Source organism: Pogoniulus pusillus, chromosome 18, assembly GCF_015220805.1.
Source record: "Pogoniulus pusillus isolate bPogPus1 chromosome 18, bPogPus1.pri, whole genome shotgun sequence".
NCBI classification, from domain to species: domain Eukaryota; kingdom Metazoa; phylum Chordata; class Aves; order Piciformes; family Lybiidae; genus Pogoniulus; species Pogoniulus pusillus.
Genome location: NC_087281.1, coordinates 9521595 through 9539487, shown reverse-complemented (window position 1 = coordinate 9539487; position 17893 = coordinate 9521595). Strand labels below are relative to the sequence as shown.

The following is a 17893-nucleotide window of genomic DNA, read 5'->3' as shown; positions in this document are numbered from 1 at the left end:
TGGACACATTCCAGCACCTCAACATCTCTCTTGAATTGAGGGGCCCAGAACTGGACACAGTACTCAAGGTGTGGCCTGACCAGTGCTGAGTACAGGGGAAGAATAACCTCCCTTGTCCTACTGGCCACACTGTTCCTGATCCAGGCCAGGATGCCATTGGCTCTCTTGGCCACCTGGGCACACTGCTGCCTCATCTTCAGCCTACTATCTATCAGTACCCCCAGCTCCCTTTCCTCCTGGCTGCTCTCCAGCCACTCAGTCCCCAGCCTATAGCACTGCTTCATCCTTCACCCATTCATCTCCCCTAAGGAGAACTGCAACATTTCAGCTACAACATGCAAGAAGTATTTGGCTCGTTTGATGAAGTTTATATGAGGTGAGAAAGCTCATGGAAAAGGGGCTTTAATTATCCTCTCTTTTTTAGTACTTACTGAATTTCATCCTGTAATCTCAGGCAACACTTCCCATTCATGGTGTACCTGTGAGATGAGAACACGAACATTCAGTGTCCAGCGTAGCCCTTCGTGCAAGTGTTCTGGTGCTGCTCTCAGTCCCCTGGTTTTGAAAATCTAGTTGTGATTTGCTAAACACCTCAACGCAGGAACAGCATTTCAAGACGGCTCACATCTTTTTAAGTGCTGTTTCCTCACCACATCATAAAAGTATTTCTGTTCCTACTTTTTCTGTGCCAGAGCTGCTGCTGCCATTACGGCTGACTGGGAGACAGCCCTGGCCGTGTCATGTCTGAGACTCCTGACATCAAACTCTTCGGCAGGTGGAGCACTGATGAAGTCCAGATCAATGGCATCTCCCTCCAGGACTACATCACGGTGAAGGAGAAGTATACCAAGTACCTGCCACACAGCGCTGGGCGCTATGCTGCCAAGCTCTTCTGCAAGACCCAGTGCCCCGTTGTGGAGAGGTTAACCAACTCCATGATGATGAACAGCCACAACAACAGCAAGAAGCTGATGACTCTGTGCATCGTCAAGCACACCTTCAAGATCACCCACCTGTTCACTGGGGAGAACCCACTGCAGGTGCTGGTCAATGCCATCATCAACTCAGGGCTGCATGAGGACTTGACATGCATTGGGTGGGTGGGCACTGTGCGCACCGTGGACATGTTCCCTCTGTGCCACGTCAGCCAGGCCATCTGGCTGCTGTGCATGGGTGCCTGTAAAGCTGCCTTCTGCAACATCAAGACCATCATGGAGTGCCTGGCAGATGAATTCATCAACACTACCAAGGGCTCCTCCAACTCCTACACCATCAAGAGTGCTTAGGAGAGTCCAGCACAGAGCCACAAAGATGAAGGGAATGGAACATCTCTCTTATGAGGAGAGACTGAGGGAGCTGGGGCTGTGCTGCTTGGAGAAGAGGAGACTGAGGGGTGACCTCATCAGTGTTTATAAAGATGTGCAGGGTGAGTGCCAGGAGGATGGAGCCAGGCTCTGCTCAGTGATGCTCAATGACAGCACAAGGGGCACTGGGTGGAAGCTGAGGCATAGGAAGTTTCATATAAACGAGGTGGAATTTTTTCCCTGTGAGGATGACAGAATGCTGGAACAGACTGCCCCAGGGGGTTGTGGACTCTCCCTCTCTGGAGATATTCAAAACCCACCTGGACATGTTCCTGTGTGATCTGCTCTAGGTGATCCTGCTCTGGCAGGAGGGTTGAACTGGATGAGCTTTTGAGGTCTCTGCCAGCCTCTGACATTCTACGATTCTATGATACTTAGGCTATCCTAACATTGGATATTTTAGATGGTGGAATTGCTCACATAAAGGGCAGAGCAAGGTGACTACATCTACTGGACTTTGTAAAACATAGGCTACAACTACTACACTGAATAGGTGAATTTTCCTCTAAGCAGGGAGTAATGCAGGTTAGCTATAGGCTTATTCTTATCGGATTCTCTCATTACAGGGTCACCAGTCAGCAGAAGTGACTTCGCGTTGATCTGCAGCTTTCAGAAGCAATGACTCAGCCAGCCTTCAGTTTTAAACTTTAATTCTTTGTCCTTCATCCTTTTTTCTCCTTCCTGGCAAGAAAACCAGCATCACCTTCTTTGGGTGCAACCTCCACCCTTAGCAGGCTGAAGGAGCCATCGTTTCTAAAGCATCAGGAACGGTAATCTCCCAACCTTATACTATTCACCAGCATCTCCTTCCAGAACTTCTACCTACAAGCCCACCCCAAGGCTTTCATGCCCTTTTACAAGGCCTTTGCTTTACTGACAGAGCCCTTCAGTCCTAATCCCAGTCCTGCACCTTCTAGCAAGCCTATTTCCCTTCTCATGTGAGTTTGTTTGCTCCCTCATTTAGAGTAAATAATACATAATTAAGGTTGAGACCCTGTTGGGTCCAGCTCACCGTATGACATGATGCTGAATATAGAGCTGCACATGGGCTGGTTTGGTCAGTCAGCATTCAAGTGCTCATTTCCCCTGACTTTCTGGGTCATCTGCTGCAGCTCAGCAGAGCAGATAGACATGTTTAACTTTAAACATAGGAACAGCCCCTAGGAATCAAAAGTAGTGACATTGCCTGCTCACCTAACTAAAATGCTTAACTGCATCAGAGCTGATGTGACCTAGCTCTGGCTCTGGATTTAAATGCCTGAGGCCGTAGTTTTCACTTGCTGCTTTAAAGGGACACAGCATGTCCCTTTTTGAGATACAGAACTGCATCACATTTAGCTAATATCAGGGGAAATCATGGGTCCTTTGGAAATCTCTGAAGTTTAGGCACATGATACATAAAGATTGTACAAACAATGCAGCTAAATAAGTAAATCTGGCAATAAACCAGTCATTTACTGAGGAAAAAGAATGCAGAGAAGAAGAATTAACTGGGAAGTACCCTTTTGTAAAGTTATTTGCCCAATTTCCATGTAAACTATCAACGAATCTTGGAAATTACCTTGGAGACTTCCAGTCACTGGAGTGCTGCTGCCAGCTTCTTATTTCCATGCCGCAGAGATAATAGAGACACACTGAACAATCCTCCCTTGGTTCCACTGCTGCTTTCAGGCAACTTTTCCACTATTTCCTACAGGGTGACATTTTTAAACAAGAAGAAAATTCCCCCTTGCATAGCATGCTGTTCCTCTCCTTCCCTCCACTTCTGAGCTGCTGCAGAACCTAGGATTCACCTCTGCTACATGCATAGAGTGAAGGGGTTGCAGACTGGCTCTGATAAAAACCCTAGATATACTTGGAGACATGAAGCCAACTCCATCAGCTCTGCACTGCCACTGCAGCACGCAGTTCTTGGTGCAGAGACTGTCAGGAAGGCTTGAAGACAGACCCTAGAAAGCTGCATTTCTGCCAGTCCTGCTGAGATTTGCAGCAAGATGATAAAGTTAGGTCACTATTTCCACCTTAACTCCACTGAACAGGAGCAACCCAGCTACAAGCACTGAAACAAGAACAACTCTGGCCTTTAACTCAAACCCTGAGACTTGAGACAAGCATGAAAATGTAACAGTAAATCTCTTTTTTAGAAGGTTCTGTTCCCTTTGACTATATAGATGCACTTATCTCCAGGGTTGCAGCTATCAGAGATGAACAGCTAGTGAGGCTGTGAGGTCATATCCTCTGAAATGAATTCCCTGGTCCACCTTCAGTTCTGCACAAAGCGTTTGAGGGAACACAACACTTCTCAGCTAAAGATGGCTTGGTAATAAACAAGCTTATTTTCTGGACACAGAAGTTAGAGAAGGTCAATAAACAAACCCTATTTTAATAACATCTTCTGCATTTTTCCCCAGGAGAACCAGAGCAGCTCCATATACACTGTTACTGTTAATCAGTGTTGTTAATTGCTTTGGGCCAGGCATGTTTGCATCTGCTGAGGGTGAGGCCTGCCCTGGATTTGATTCACATTTGATATCAAAGAGAGTAATCCTGATACCAAACAGGAAAAGGTGCAGGAGAACATGGCCCTCTCCAAGAAGTGCAGAGTGCACCTTAGGCAAATGGGTTTTGCATTTTCAGAAGCAGGTCCTAATTAAATCATCCACACAGGTAAATGAGCGATGGTCACTTTTTTGGCTGAGCAATAAGCAGGAGAGCTTAACAGTCTGTCAAAACATTTTATCCCCTGCATGGCCATTTTCAGCCTATCCATGGCCTGCCTTTTGAGGTATCACCATATTAAAAATGTTCCTCCCTGAAGGTATTTCCACACTGCAGCAGATGTCATTGACTTGGCACTATTTGAAGGGGCTATTAAAAGTAATGCAATTAATTACTTGGGTTGTCATCACAGCACCGCCTTTGAGATATTTAGCATAGTTTGATAGCCTAATCCTGGGAAGTGCTGAGCACTTCCACACTCAACCACGGACGCTGCTGAGACAAGGTCCAATGCAGGCTCCCCACTCACTGGTGTCACAGAATCATGGAATCAGTTAGGGTTGGAAGGGACCACAGGGACCACCCTCCCTGTCATGGGCAGGGACACCTCACACTAGATCAGGCTGTCTAGAGCCTCATGCAGCCTGTCCTTAAACACCTCCAGGGATGGGGCTTCCACTGCTTCCCTGGGCAACCCGTTCCAGGATCTCGCCACCCTCACAGTGAAGAGCTTCTTCCTAACATCCAGTCTGAATCTACCCATTTCTAGTTTTGTTCCATTCCCCTCAGTCCTATTAATACCTGACAGCCTAAAAAGTCTCTCCCCAGATTTCTTGTAGTCCCCCTTAAGACCACAATAAGGTCACCTCAGAGCTTTCTCCTCTCCAAACTGAACAGCCCCAACTCCCTCAGTCTCTCCTCATAGAAGAGCATCTCCAGCCCTCTGATCATCTTTGTGGCCCTTCTCTGGACACCTTCCAGCACATCCATATTCCTCTTCTAACATGGGCTCCAGAACTGGATGCAGTACTCCAGGTGGGGTCTCACCAGTATGGAGTAGAGGGGAGGATCCCTTCCCTTGCCCTGCTGGCCACACTTCTCTTGCTGCAGCCCAGGCTCTGGTTGGCTTTCTGGGCTGCAAGAGCACACTGACAGCTTGTACTGAGTTTCCTGTCCACCAGCAACCCCATGTCCCTCTCCTCAGGCCTGCTCTCAAGCCAGTCACTGCCCAGCCTATACTGGTGCTTGGGATTGCTTTGACCCAGAGGCGTCTTTGGATCTTCTCCTGATGCTACTGCTGCATCAGTATGGGGTGCCATACCACCACTTCTAGGAGACCTGACCCAGCAACAGACACTGCAGCCAGCCTTGGGTGATGGTTGGAGTACTGAATCCTGTAAGCCTGTATTAGCTGATGATTTGGGAACGTGATACTTGCTACAGGCCAAGGTGGAGTGCCAAAGTGGAGCAGCATGACAAGGAGTGAGAAGAAGAGAGGAACTTCTGGGTACTGACCATAAACCCTGTTGCCTTGCTGAAGGGACTGTAATCTGTGGTGATAACAAAGAGGAGGGGAGAGGAGTCAGGAGTGAAGGAATGAAGTTGAGCCTGGGAAAGAGGGAAGGAGAGGTGATTTTCTACATTTTAGCAGTAATTTTATTTTTGCTTTCTAATGCCCAAATCAGTAATTAAATGCATGTAGAGTAATATATTAATTTTCCCCAATTCTATCCTATTTTGCCCATGATGGTAACCAGAAGTGATCTCCTTGTCATCTCAACACATAAGCTTTCTCATTCCTGTTCTTCCTATTCTCCCCTTCCTGTTGAAGGCATGGAGTGACAGAGCAGCTGGTGGGAGTTTGGCTGACAGCCATGGCCATCCCACCACACTTAGACACCAAACATCTTATGTGGACAAATGCTGAACCATAAGCACGGAACTAAGAAGAACAGCACCTATGGAAGCCTCTGTGAAAGGATGAGACTTCTGCTGCTCTCTGAGTACTGAACTTAGCCAGAGCTAGACCTCGACTTGTGCCAAACTATCTGGCTGCATCATATTTCTTCATAAGGAAGTGTTTCTTGGGTTCTGCTCAATTCCTGCCAGCACATTTGACTTCCATCTTGGGAAAGAAAGTGCAATATAGCGAAGCATCCTTGAAAAATTGCTGAGCTCTGCTCTGTGGCAGTAGTGACAGCATCTATTGCCAATAAAATAAAAGAATTCTGTCCACATAGAGAGGATAAGAGAAGTAAATGACTGCCTAGGTCTCTACAGCACAATTCTGTGGTTAATTTCAGTTGCTGATATTGCTGTTTGTTTCACTTTAGGCATATCTCAAGCTAGGGAAAGGAAGTATCACATACAGGGTTAGGTTACAGAAGATAATTTACACAGAGCCTTCTCTCAAAATGGTTCAAATCATCTCAGATATGAGTCAGGCCGTGCAAACTAAAACCTCCCTAAACACTGTAAACCAAGTAAGAATAAATATGGATTTGAAATATGAAAAGACAGGGATGTCTCCAGGCATCTTTCTCAGCATCTTCAGTGATATGAAAGACAGGCTCATTGGCACATTAATGACATTCATATACAATATTAAACTGAAAACTCTCTCAAGTGCTACAAAGGGCCATGAATTATTGCAAGGGAAGTAATGTAAGTATAAAGTAGGAAAAAAAAATACAAGGCAAACAGATTTAGGACCTCACCTGAAGTCTATTGCATTAGAGTAGGAAGTCTTTAACTCAGTGGTACTTTACATTTTTCCTGAGTTAGAGGAATTCAAACTAGCATTTTCTCTACAGGAAACAAAGCTGCAGATACTCCTCTAAGACCAGAGGCAAACCTGAAAAGCAAGAATAACAAAAGTGAATGTGAAGTGAAAGCAGGGAGCTAGCCAGATATGATCCTGTGATGCAGCTTTCCAGCTATACAAGGTAATACGTTTTAGGCTGCAAACAAACACATATGCAATGTGGTGTTGTGCCAAGGGACCCAGGCTAGCCCTGAAAGAGCTAGCTGTGTTTTCAAAACCTCTGTGGCTGTATTCACTTGGCACCCCGTTCAGTCTCCGAGGAAAAGGAGGTTTCACCTCAGCAGCAGGCTGCAGCAGCGTGAGCACAGCCTGCAGAGCGGCTCGCTGGCGAAACTCAGGCTGAGTCACTTCCAGCTAAAATGCAAGTCTCCAATCCGTGGAACTTTTCCTAGCTATTGGAAGAAGGGCTGTGAGGAAGAAAAGAAAACAACACCCAGAAATCATCTATAGAGCTGAGGTGTTTCTTGCAGCTGTTAGAACACCTGCTAGCCACAGTAGTGCTCCCAATGAGATGAACTCTCTCCTTGGGCATAGGAAAAGGCTGTACTCAATCCCAAAGAAGAGACTGCAGATGAACAGGTTAAGTTTACTGCTGCTTGAGCTTCGTTGTGCTAGTTTGGAGCTAGCTAGAATGTTCTGGTGAGAAGAATTAGATTACAGGCGGTGAAAGGAAAACAATGGTGATGTTTACTTCACACATAGGCTTGCTGAGATGTATAGGAACAAGAAATAAAATCACAGATAACCACTCTTACTTCGCCTGCTGGGGAGCTCTGAGCTGCATCTTACTCTCTAACCTCACCCTCCATTTCTTTGGCTGATCCACTTTGCCTCCTAACCCCCCTGGCCGAACCTCCATCCTTCCTTGGGACTGGGGTAAGGTTGAGAGGGGCAGGGGGAAGGTGCAGGGGTGGCTGAGAGCCCCTCCTGGGGACTCAGGTTTCTGGGAGGGCTGTTGTGTTTCTGTATTCCCTTTTACCTTGTCTATTTCTGTCTATAACTGTATATACTGTAACTATCTGCTTGTATATTGTGCTAGCTGTAAATATAAGCTTCATTCATATTTCCAGAGCTGGCTGAGTCTAGTCTGGGTGATTTCCAAAGTGGGGGGGCAGGGCAGGGAACACCCAAACCATCACATCTGTAAAATTACAAAAGTTGACCATTTGAGCATCAGACTATTCTGCATTGGTTTCTTTTCTTTCCCTCCTCTTTCTGTGAGTTGAAAGAAATAGATGAAATGGAAAGACTAAGTCTTAACATTTTATGCTCATACAAAGTGGCACAGAACTAAGCAGACATCTAACCTAGATAGACAGGCTTTTATCTTATGTAAAGCATAAGCAGACTGCAAAGGAAAGCCACTATTAACCTCTGCCTTATTTCTTCTACAAGGGTTTTTTAGGAATCGGAAAGTGGAGCAAAGCGAAAACTGTATTTCAGAGTAAGGCCTGGTAAGCAAAGCCCAGTGGAAGAATCAGAGAATCATACAATGTCAGGGGCTGGAAGGGACCTCAAAAGCTCATCCAGTCCAACCCCCCTGCCAGAGCACGATCACCTAGAGCAGATCACACAGGAATGCCTCCAGGTGGCTTTTGAGTATCTCCAGAAAGGGAGACTCCACAACCCCCCTGGGCAGCCTGTTCCAGTGCTCTGTCACCCTCACAGGGAAAAAAATCCCTCCTCATGTTTAAATGAAATTTCCTGTGCCTCAGCTTCCACCCATTGCCCCTCGTCCTGTCATAGGGCATCACCCAGCAGAGCCTGGCTCCATCCTCCTGGCACTCACCCTGCACATCTTTCTAAACACTGATGAGGTCACCTCTCAGTCTTCTCCAAGCAGCACAGCCCCAGCTCCCTCAGCCTCTCTTTGTAAGAGAGATGTTCCATTCCATCATCTTTGTGGCTCTGTGCTGGACTCTCAAGCAGTTCTATGTCCCTCTTCAACTGGGGAGCCCAGTACTGGACACAGTACTGCAGATGCAGCCTTACCAGGGCAGAGCAGAGGGGCAGGAGAACCTCTCTCGACCTTCTAGCCACAGCCCTTCTAACACACCCCAGAATGGCATTGCCCCTCCTGGCCACAAGAGCACATTGCTGGCTCATGGTCAACCTCCCATTAGCTAGGACCCCCAGATCCTTTTCCCCTTTGCTGTCTTACATGACTCATGCACACTGCAGTCCTTCATCTGTCTTTCCACACTGGTTGAGTCTCACCATCAGGTGGCTCTCCTTGCCCTGTATTACCAGATAACTTGAAACAATGAACCTTTGACCCCTGCTCCCTCTCTGGATTTATATAACAGTTATAACTATTCTGAGGTAGCTGAGGGTGTTACTCCAGGGAAGATTAGCTCATGGTGTAGGTCTTAAGAATTTACTCCTTAGTTTGGGAAACATCTGTTGAATATAAAGAAGCAATTGTACTGCTACTTGTTTCTTAATCATGTGCCAGAAGCTTCTTATTAAGGCTACTCAAGTGACCTGTGTGACAAATTACTGCCTCAATGCTTTTCCTTATGGGCACTGCCACGATCATGCTGTTACAAATCCATCTAGCAACATTACAGTCTGATCTCTGTAGGGGACATTTCTGCACCCTGCCAGGAGCAGACCAGAGAATGAACTAGGACATGTCATTCAGTGCTTAGTAGTTTAGTCCCCAGATAATGACACAGCCAGGTATCAAGCCCAAATTCCTCTCAGTTTGTGTCCAGCAGGGGGAACTGGATAACCACTCCTCCTTTTCCTTTCCTATTTCATCACCTACTACTCTGGAAAGGACTAATTATGGATACGAGACACTGGAAAGTGGAAGACTTATCAGGTAATGTAGAACTTCTTTTATAATGATAGGATTATTACCTGTAGAATCAACCAGGTTGGGAGAGACCTCCAAGATCACCCAGGCCAACCTAGCACCCAGCCCTAGCCACTCAACTAGACCATGGCACTAAGTGCCTCATCCAGGCTTTTCTTGAACACCTCCAGGGACAGTGCCTCCACCACCTCCCTGGGCAGCCCATTCCAATCACTCTCTCTGTGAAGAACTTCTTCCTAACATCCAGCCTAGACTTCCCCTGGCATAACTTGAGACTGTGTCCCCTTGTTCTATTGCTGGTTGCCTGGCAGAAGAGACCAACCCCCACCTGGCTACAACCTCCCTTCAGGTAGTTGTAGACAGCAATGAGGTCCCCCCTGAGCCTCCTCTTCTGCAGGCTGCACACCCCCAGCTCCCTCAGCCTCTCCTCATAGGGTTTGTGTTCCAGGCCCCTCACCAGCTTTGTTGCCCTTCTCTGGACACATTCCAGCACCTGCAGCGATATTTAGCTTTGAAAGCAGAGACAGCCTGGAAAGGTGTGTGTTCTCCACATGCCAGCTAGCAGACATTTCCTGTACCAGAGCATCCTGGGCACAACCCAGAGAAGCAGGCAGATATTCAAGTGTACCCTGATCCCCTGCAGCTCAGCAGTAAGGCACAGAGAGGTCATCTGAATGTAAAGCTGCAGTAATGCAACACTAGAGTTGTGACAATACCACAACGTGACAAGCTGCAGACATTACCAAAGCAGAATACTTTCATAACTCATTTCCCTGACTTCTCTCCTGCTGCTTAGCCTACAAGACAGATATTTGCCCCAAATGGGACCTTGCCTGGTATGGGCTTAGTCTGAGTCCAAGGGACAGAAAAGCAGCAGAACAAGACAGAGGGGATCTTTGGAAGTTGCAGCTCACTCTATTATTTCTTGCATTTTCCATCTTTGAATAGGTCCAAACAAGCACCCAGTAAATAGCCTCTACCCTTCACAGATAGGCCTGGTCTGGCCTCACAAGCAACCCACTATGTAAATTGCTTCCTACCTGAGTTCTGGTTTCAACCTATCCTTTACAAGCATACAGGCAAAGGAGAAAAACCAAAGAGGTAAAAAAAAATAAACCAAACTATCTACTAATGTCTCAGTTAAAAAAAAATAAGTGACTGCAAGAACTAGCAACTTGTACAGCCAGCTATGTTCCTAGTATCCCTCTGCACAGGCTGTGCAACTCCTAGCATGTTTTACCCACTTTTCAGTGTGTCCATCTGCACATATGCTATAGCTACCAGAGCAAAGTTAAAAATGCACCCTAGGTGTAGCCATACGTCATGCAGATCCTCTCCAGTAAAGGAGGAAACGAGTGAATTCCCTGCTCTCCTGAACAATTCCTCACAGTGACAGCTCCCTCCCTCCCATCCCACACACGTGTGCTCTCACATGCCTGCAAGAGCTGGGGGTGGGAGGGAGCTGAGCTTTGCAACGCTGTCTGGAAGCTCATCAGATCTGAGCTGCTTCCAGAAAAAGGAGGAAGCAAGTTTAAAGCCTCTGCTGATCTCAGCTGTGAACGGGCACTATTCTCAGATGACTGTGCCCACTGCCAAGACTTGAGTCCACTGAGCCAGAAAAGAGGATGTACAAGCATGTACCCCTTTATGAAACACAAACACGATGGGAGGGAAACCCCAAACCTGCTGAGGTGCCTTGCAGTACTGACAGGAGGCAACAGCAACCAAATCCAGGTGAAATGCAGTGGCTCCCAAGCACTGGCAGAAGACAGTAAGGATGAGTGATGACTAAAGAGAGGAGATGCACAGAGGGGAGGCAGTCCTGGCACTGCTGACATTGTCATGTCAGGTGGACCTGAAAGGTTCTCAGTTAAAGCTGCTTTGATGCACTGGCTTTCTTCTTCCCTAAATGCATGCATTTTTCAAGTCTCTGGGTTTTGGATTCTAGATATTGTGCTGGGAAATTAAGAAACAGCCTTCCAGGAAAATACTAGGGTATTTCAGCAGCGAGCAGGAAAACATACTTGAGGATCACAGAATCACAGAATGTCAGGGGCTGGAAGGGACCTCAAAAGCTCATCCAGCCCAACCCCCCTGCCAGAGCAGGATCACCTAGAGCAGATCACACAGGAACGCATCCAGGCAGGCTTTGAATATCTCCAGAAAGGGAGACTCCACAACCCCCCTGGGCAGCCTGTTCCATCTGATGAGCTGTGTTGAGTAGAATCAGAGAATCAACCAGGTTGCAAGAGACCTCCAAGATCATCCAGTCCAACCTAGCACCCAGCCCTAGCCACTCAACCAGACCATGGCACTAAGTGCCTCATCCAGGCTTTGCTTGAACACCTCCAGGGACAGTGACTCCACCACCTCCCTGGGCAGCCCATTCCAATGCCAATCACTCTCTCTGTGAAGAACTTCCTCCTAACATCCAGCCTAGACTTCCCCTGGCACAACTTGAGACTGTGTCCCCTTGTTCTATTGGTGGTTGCCTGGCAGAAGAGACCAACCCCCACCTGGCTACAACCTCCCTTCAGGTAGTTGTAGACAGCAATGAGGTCCCCCCTGAGCCTCCTCTTCTGCAGGCTGCACACCCCCAGCTCCCTCAGCCTCTCCTCCTGTACCATCATATCGTTTCCCCTCTGCCAGCTGTTACTGGACAGTGCTCTGAGATAAAACCTGTGCAATTTCTGTCATCAGCTTGGGCAGGGATTCTTTGCAGCACAGATCAAACCTAGAGAAACACTTTGCTGACTAGAAACTGACCTGCAAACACAGACCTTGTATTCGCTGTGACAGGTACAGGGACAATAGCTGTGGCAGCTCCCCTCTGTAAGTTTTATCTGGTCTATGAACATCGTTATAGCAAGGAAGAAGAGTGGGGAGAAAGCCTGCATTTGCATTCTTGTGATGGAACGCAACTTTAGGCAGAGGCAGGTTCCTGCTGCCCTCTGCTGTAACAGATCCACAAAACTTTCTGTGAAGGAAGTACCCAGCAAGGCAGCCTCATATCCACACACAGGCAGTACATTCAGACGGCCTTAAAATAAACTGTGCTAAGTGGAACAAGACAGCTAGAAACAATAGGCTGCTTTCGTGCTGCTGCTTTTAGTTCTTGAAGCAGATACACACTCATTATACTTATATAGAAAACATACCATAGGAGGAACACTTAGAAACATACACTCAAACAATGCCAGGGGCTGGAAGGGACCTCAAAGGCTCATCCAGTCCAACTGCCCTGCCAGAGTAGGATCACCTAGAGCAGATCACACAGGAACACATCCAGGTGGGTTTTGAGTATCTCCAGAGAGGGAGACTCCACAGCTCCCATGGGCAGCCTGTTCCAGTGCTCTGTCACCCTCACAGGGAAAAAAAATCCTCCTCATGTTTAAATGAAACTGCCTATGCCTCAGCTTCCACCATTGCCCCTTGTGCTGCCATTGGGCATCACTGAGCAGAGCCTGGCTCCAGCCTCCTGGCACTTACCCTGCACATATTTATGAACACTGACGAGGTCACCTCTCAGTCTCCTCCAAGCTAAATACTTCTTGTTGTATTTTTGCATAGAAGGCTATATATTTTGGATTAGTAAGTGCCAGTACCTTGCAATGGATAGACCCTCACAGCCTGGACTGTACCATTGTTTGGTTTTAGTTCTACTTTGGGACTGAGCAGATATTGACTCAGGGGTTGGTCTCTTCTCCCAGGCAACCAGCAACAGAACAAGGGGACACAGTCTCAAGTTGTGCTGGGGGAAGTCTTGGCTGGATGTTAGGAGGAAGTTCTTGCCAGAGAGAGTGATTGGCATTGGAATGGGCTGCCCAGGGAGCTGGTGGAGTCACCATTCCTGGAGGTGTTCAAGCAAAGCCTGGCTGAGGCACTTAGTGCCATGGTCTAGTTGATTGGCTAGGGCTGGGTGCTAGGTTTGTCTGGGTGATCTTGGAGGTCTCTTCCAACCTGGTAGATTCTATGATCTATTCTATGAGATTGCTTGAATGCATGACAAAATATTGCTTTGCTATACCCCCAGGGATCAGGAAGGTTCTCAAGAAAGGATCAGACAGGTACAGGCTCAAGTTACTGCCTGGAGAAAGCATGCACTAACAGGATAACAATGTGAAACAGTTAAGGAAAGAGTAGAGGTGGAACTAATGCACTCCGCTGTCAAAAAGTCCCTGTTTGTGATCCTGATCTGGATAAGCACTTCCTGAACACTTCTATATAGCTCAATATACCAACAGTCCTAATGATTAAAAGGGAACTATTTCTGTGCTTAATCACAGAAACATTCAGCTTGGAAAAGGATCACCAAGTTCAATCTACAAGATTCACCTTAAACCATAACCCTAAGTGCTACATCCAAACGACCCTTAAACACATCCAGGGTGGGTGACTGCACCACCTCCTTGGGCAGCTCATTCCAGTCCCTGACCACTCTCTCTCCATGAAAAACTTTTTCCTAATGTCCAATCCAAACCTCCCCAGTTTCAGCTTGAGGCCATTCCCCCTTGTTCTGTCTCCAGCTACCCGTGAGAAGAGACCAGCAGCAGCCTCTCCACAATATCCCTTCAGGTAGTTGTAGACAGCAATGAGGTCTCCCCTCAGCCTCCTCTAACTCAAACTAACCATCCCCAGCTCCCTCAGTCGCTCCTCATATGATTTATTCTCCAGGCCCTTACCCAGCTTTGCTGCCCTCCTCTGGACCTGCTCCAGCACCTCCACATCTCTCTTGTATTGTGGTGCCCAAAACCAAACACAATACTCGAGGTGTGGCCTCACCAAAGCTCAGTCCAAGGGGACAATCATCTCCCCACTCCTGCTGGCCACAGCATGTTTATTATAAGCCAGGATGCCATTTGCCTTCTCAGCCACCTGAACACACTGCTGGCTCACATTCAGCTCCTGTCTATTACAACCCCCAGGTCCCTTTCTGCCAGGCAGCTCTCCAGCCACACTGCCCCAAGCCTGCAGCATTGCTTGGGGTTGCTGTGGCCCAGGTGCAGGACCTGGCATTTGCCCTTGTTGAAACTCATCCCATTAATGCTGGTCCATGGATCTAGCCTATCCAAGTGCCTCTGCAGAGCCTCTCTGCCCTCATTCAAATCAACACTGCCATCTGCAAACTTACTGCTCACACTCTCTCTGAATCAAGGTTGTCAATACAGATGTCAAAAAGAAGTGGTCCCAACACAGATCCCTGAAGAATGCCACTACTGCCTGGCTGCCAACTGGATTTAACTCCATTGAGCACCACCCTTTGGGCCCTTGTGTCACACATTTCGGTGCTCCTCTGAATCAGTGTTTAAAAAGGATTACAAACTGCTTCATATAAAAGCTTCCTTCTGCTTTATCTATCTGAGGAACATGACTTCATAAGTTATCTGAAAGGCTAATTTCTGTTGCTGTTCTATACTTCAATAGTGCAAAGCTATGAAGAGGTAATAGCAAACCAAACAGACCCCTGCCACAAACCCAACTTAGTGGCTTTAAAAGCAGTGCTCAAATTGTGGGACAGTAAAAGCAGGTGAAATGACCAAATGTTTCTAGTTTCAGTTAGTTCTTGTATTTGCACCTCTTTTGTATCATCTATTTTACCCCCCAGAAAATAAACATACAGCAAAACACTTCCTATCTTAAATTATATACCATTCCTCTTGGCATGGAAATCAGTTCACAGAAGTTGATTATCCAACTGGAAGGAAAGGCCTGCCCTCTCCATCCCACAACCTGCTCTGATTCATTGAACAAATTCATCCTAACAACCGAGAGCTACTACTGACTGCAGGCTCTGCAGAAGTCTGCATGTGGAAAAGGCTACAATGCTTCTTATTCTTCTCTAAGTCCCAATATTGTGATGAGTGAAAGGCAGATGAAGCAGATCTGCTCTCTGCTGGGGCATTGTAGAGAGGAAGGAAGACAGCATTACCTTATCTGAGAAAGTGTCTCCCTGGGGCAACTCAGCAACTCGAAGGTATTCAGCTTTATCTAAAGGTTTCTTCCTCTTCCTTAGAAAACAGTCTCACAAGAAAGTTGTCAGTTGCCTTCTTGAGTGAGAATTCAGTTTCTTCAGGCTGTGGTGGGGTGAGGCCCCATGGGCACAATCTCCCTGTCCCCCATATAGCTTTGCATCTCTGGGGATGTGAGCATTTTATGCCAGATGCTTTCAAGACAATTCATTGAGAAGTCAGGAAGGAAAACTTAACCCTGTGATAGCATGGGAAGGCACAAAACACTTTGCACAATTTCCACCTGCAGTTCCTACTTACATTAGCTCAGCTCTAGTATCACAGAATCAACCACGTTGGAAGAGACCTGTCCAAAGCTGTCTTCCCTTCAAAGGAGGCCTTTTCTTCCAAGGTGGCAGCTGGCTGCTCTCTTGTAAGATAGTTGTTTCTCTTCCTTGATAACCCTTTTCCCCATACATATAGGATCAGGCTTTGGGGCAGTCCTACAGCCATGTAGAACAGGCTCATGTAGAACAGGCTGAGTACAATGAGAGGAGCTGTTAGCAAGTGCTTCCATGAAAGCTGCAACTTCAGTGTGATTTATGACTGAACAGGTTGCTTAGTCACATTATACACCTTTCTTCTGGATGCATTTATTAGTCTTGCAGGACTCAGACACATCCAGATGAGCAAAGTGAAGCAGACCAGAGAGAGGACCAAACAGCTGCTGAACTACTTTTTGTCACAAACCTTGACTCATTCACTTCAAAAAGCCTTTTACCCACACCATCTGTAGGTACCCTTTAGACACTGCAGAAGGTCTTGCAGTGCAGAAGAAGTTACACTGCGAGGGCAGAGAGTTTCTGTTATCTTGACTTGCTAGAAGAACACTACAAACATTGTTTTGTGAACAGATGACAAAGTATCTGAGACAACAGAAGCAGGCCAAGGTGAGTGCCTGATCCAGGGTTTCTTTCTCATTTCGTGGTCACATAGCAAGTGGTAGTTCTTCTCCCACTGGAATCAATGGGAGGTGAATATATACAGGAGGACACTGACCTTTTCACTAGTGAAGTTATGCCTAGCCTGCTGCTGGTTGGCATCTGTGGAAACCTACACAGGAAGGCTGTAAGAGCAAAGAGGTAGCTGCATCCCCAGGGTGGCAGAAAAGCAGCTTACAAAGAAAGGTCACGTTGCCAAGGCAATGAAAGCATGAAAAGGTTCTGGGCATCTGTGTCCTGGACTAGCAGAGAGCTGGGTTTGACTCTGGCAGAGTCAGAAGGCGGACAGGAGGCATTACCAATGTCTCTCATCCCAAGGGAGGAACTCTTCCTCTGGGAAAGAGGGCTCAGCTGGCACAGGCAGCGCAACACACATCTGAGCTGACGCCAGCCAGACTCTGTTTCTCTTTAGCAGAAGTTCCAGCTGCTTCTGGAAATCCCAATGATAAAGTACAAGTCAAAGGAAGGAAATCCAGATTCCATCTTTTAGTTTAGCTCCAAATTAGCAACAGTAGTCCTTTATTTTTTTTGCCATTGTCCTTGAGAAAAAACAGTTATTTGCCATGCTTCAGTTAATACATCACGTGCCAGGCTTTTTGCTGGAATCCAACAAAAGACACTCGGCATATATCAATCAGAGAATCAACCAGGTTGGAAGAGACCTCTAAGATCAGCCAGTCCAACCTAGCACCCAGCCCTAGCCACTCAACTAGACCATGGCACTAAGTGCCTCATCCAGGCTTTGCTTCAACACCCCCAGGGACGGTGACTCCACCACCTCCCTGGGCAGCCCATTCCAATGCCAATCACTCTCTCTGCCAACAACTTCCTCTTAACATCCAGCCTAGACCTCCCCCAGCACAACTTGAGACTGTGTCCCCTTGTTCTGTTGGTGGTTGCCTGGCAGAAGAGACCAACCCCCACCTGGCTACAACCTCCCTTCTGGTAGTTGTAGACAGCAATGAGGTCCCCCCTGAGCCTCCTCTTCTCCAGGCTGCACACCCCCACCCCCCTCAGCCTCTCCTCATAGGGTTTGTGTTCCAGGCCCCTCACCAGCTTCGTTGCCCTTCTCTGGACACCTTCCAGCACCTCAACATGTGCACTGAGAGCATCACAGGCTTAATGCCTTGTGAGTTGAGTCTACCCCACTGTTCTTCTGAGACACAGGGCCATGTATGAAACAAATGCAAGGCTGACCTTTAAAGAATTATAGTCACTTGAAGTTTTGCCAGGAGCAGCATGAAGCATCTCACGAGGTTTCAGAAGTCTAACTCCTCATGGACTACATGTTAACCTGGGATAGTCCACAGCTGTAAGGGGGCTGACAAATGGCTCCGACAGGAAGCGTGCAGGCAGATGCTCCTGTTCTTCATCTTTGTAAAACCAATTTGTCAAAGAGACAGGTGAGATCGCTGCAGCATGCCACACAAATATCC

The 17893-nt window shown here is 47.3% G+C and overlaps 1 protein-coding gene across 1 annotated transcript; it reads left to right on the top strand.

The window, feature by feature from the left end:
* Positions 1 to 740: 740 nt before the first annotated feature.
* Positions 741 to 7981, top strand: RPS5 (ribosomal protein S5). The gene is made up of 2 exons (XM_064158189.1): positions 741 to 1278; positions 7917 to 7981. Exons 1-2 carry the CDS (start codon positions 741 to 743, stop codon positions 7979 to 7981), a joined length of 603 nt encoding a protein of 200 aa, XP_064014259.1.
* Positions 7982 to 17893: the final 9912 nt, after the last annotated feature.

Bases quoted from the DNA above. Each gene is read 5' to 3' on its own strand.
- RPS5 (XM_064158189.1), top strand. From the start codon at position 741: ATGTCTGAGACTCCTGACATCAAACTCTTCGGCAGGTGGAGCACTGAT. The intron at 1,279-7,916 runs GTGCTTAGGAGA...GTGAGTTGAAAG, and splicing joins CAACTCCTACACCATCAAGA to AAATAGATGAAATGGAAAGA.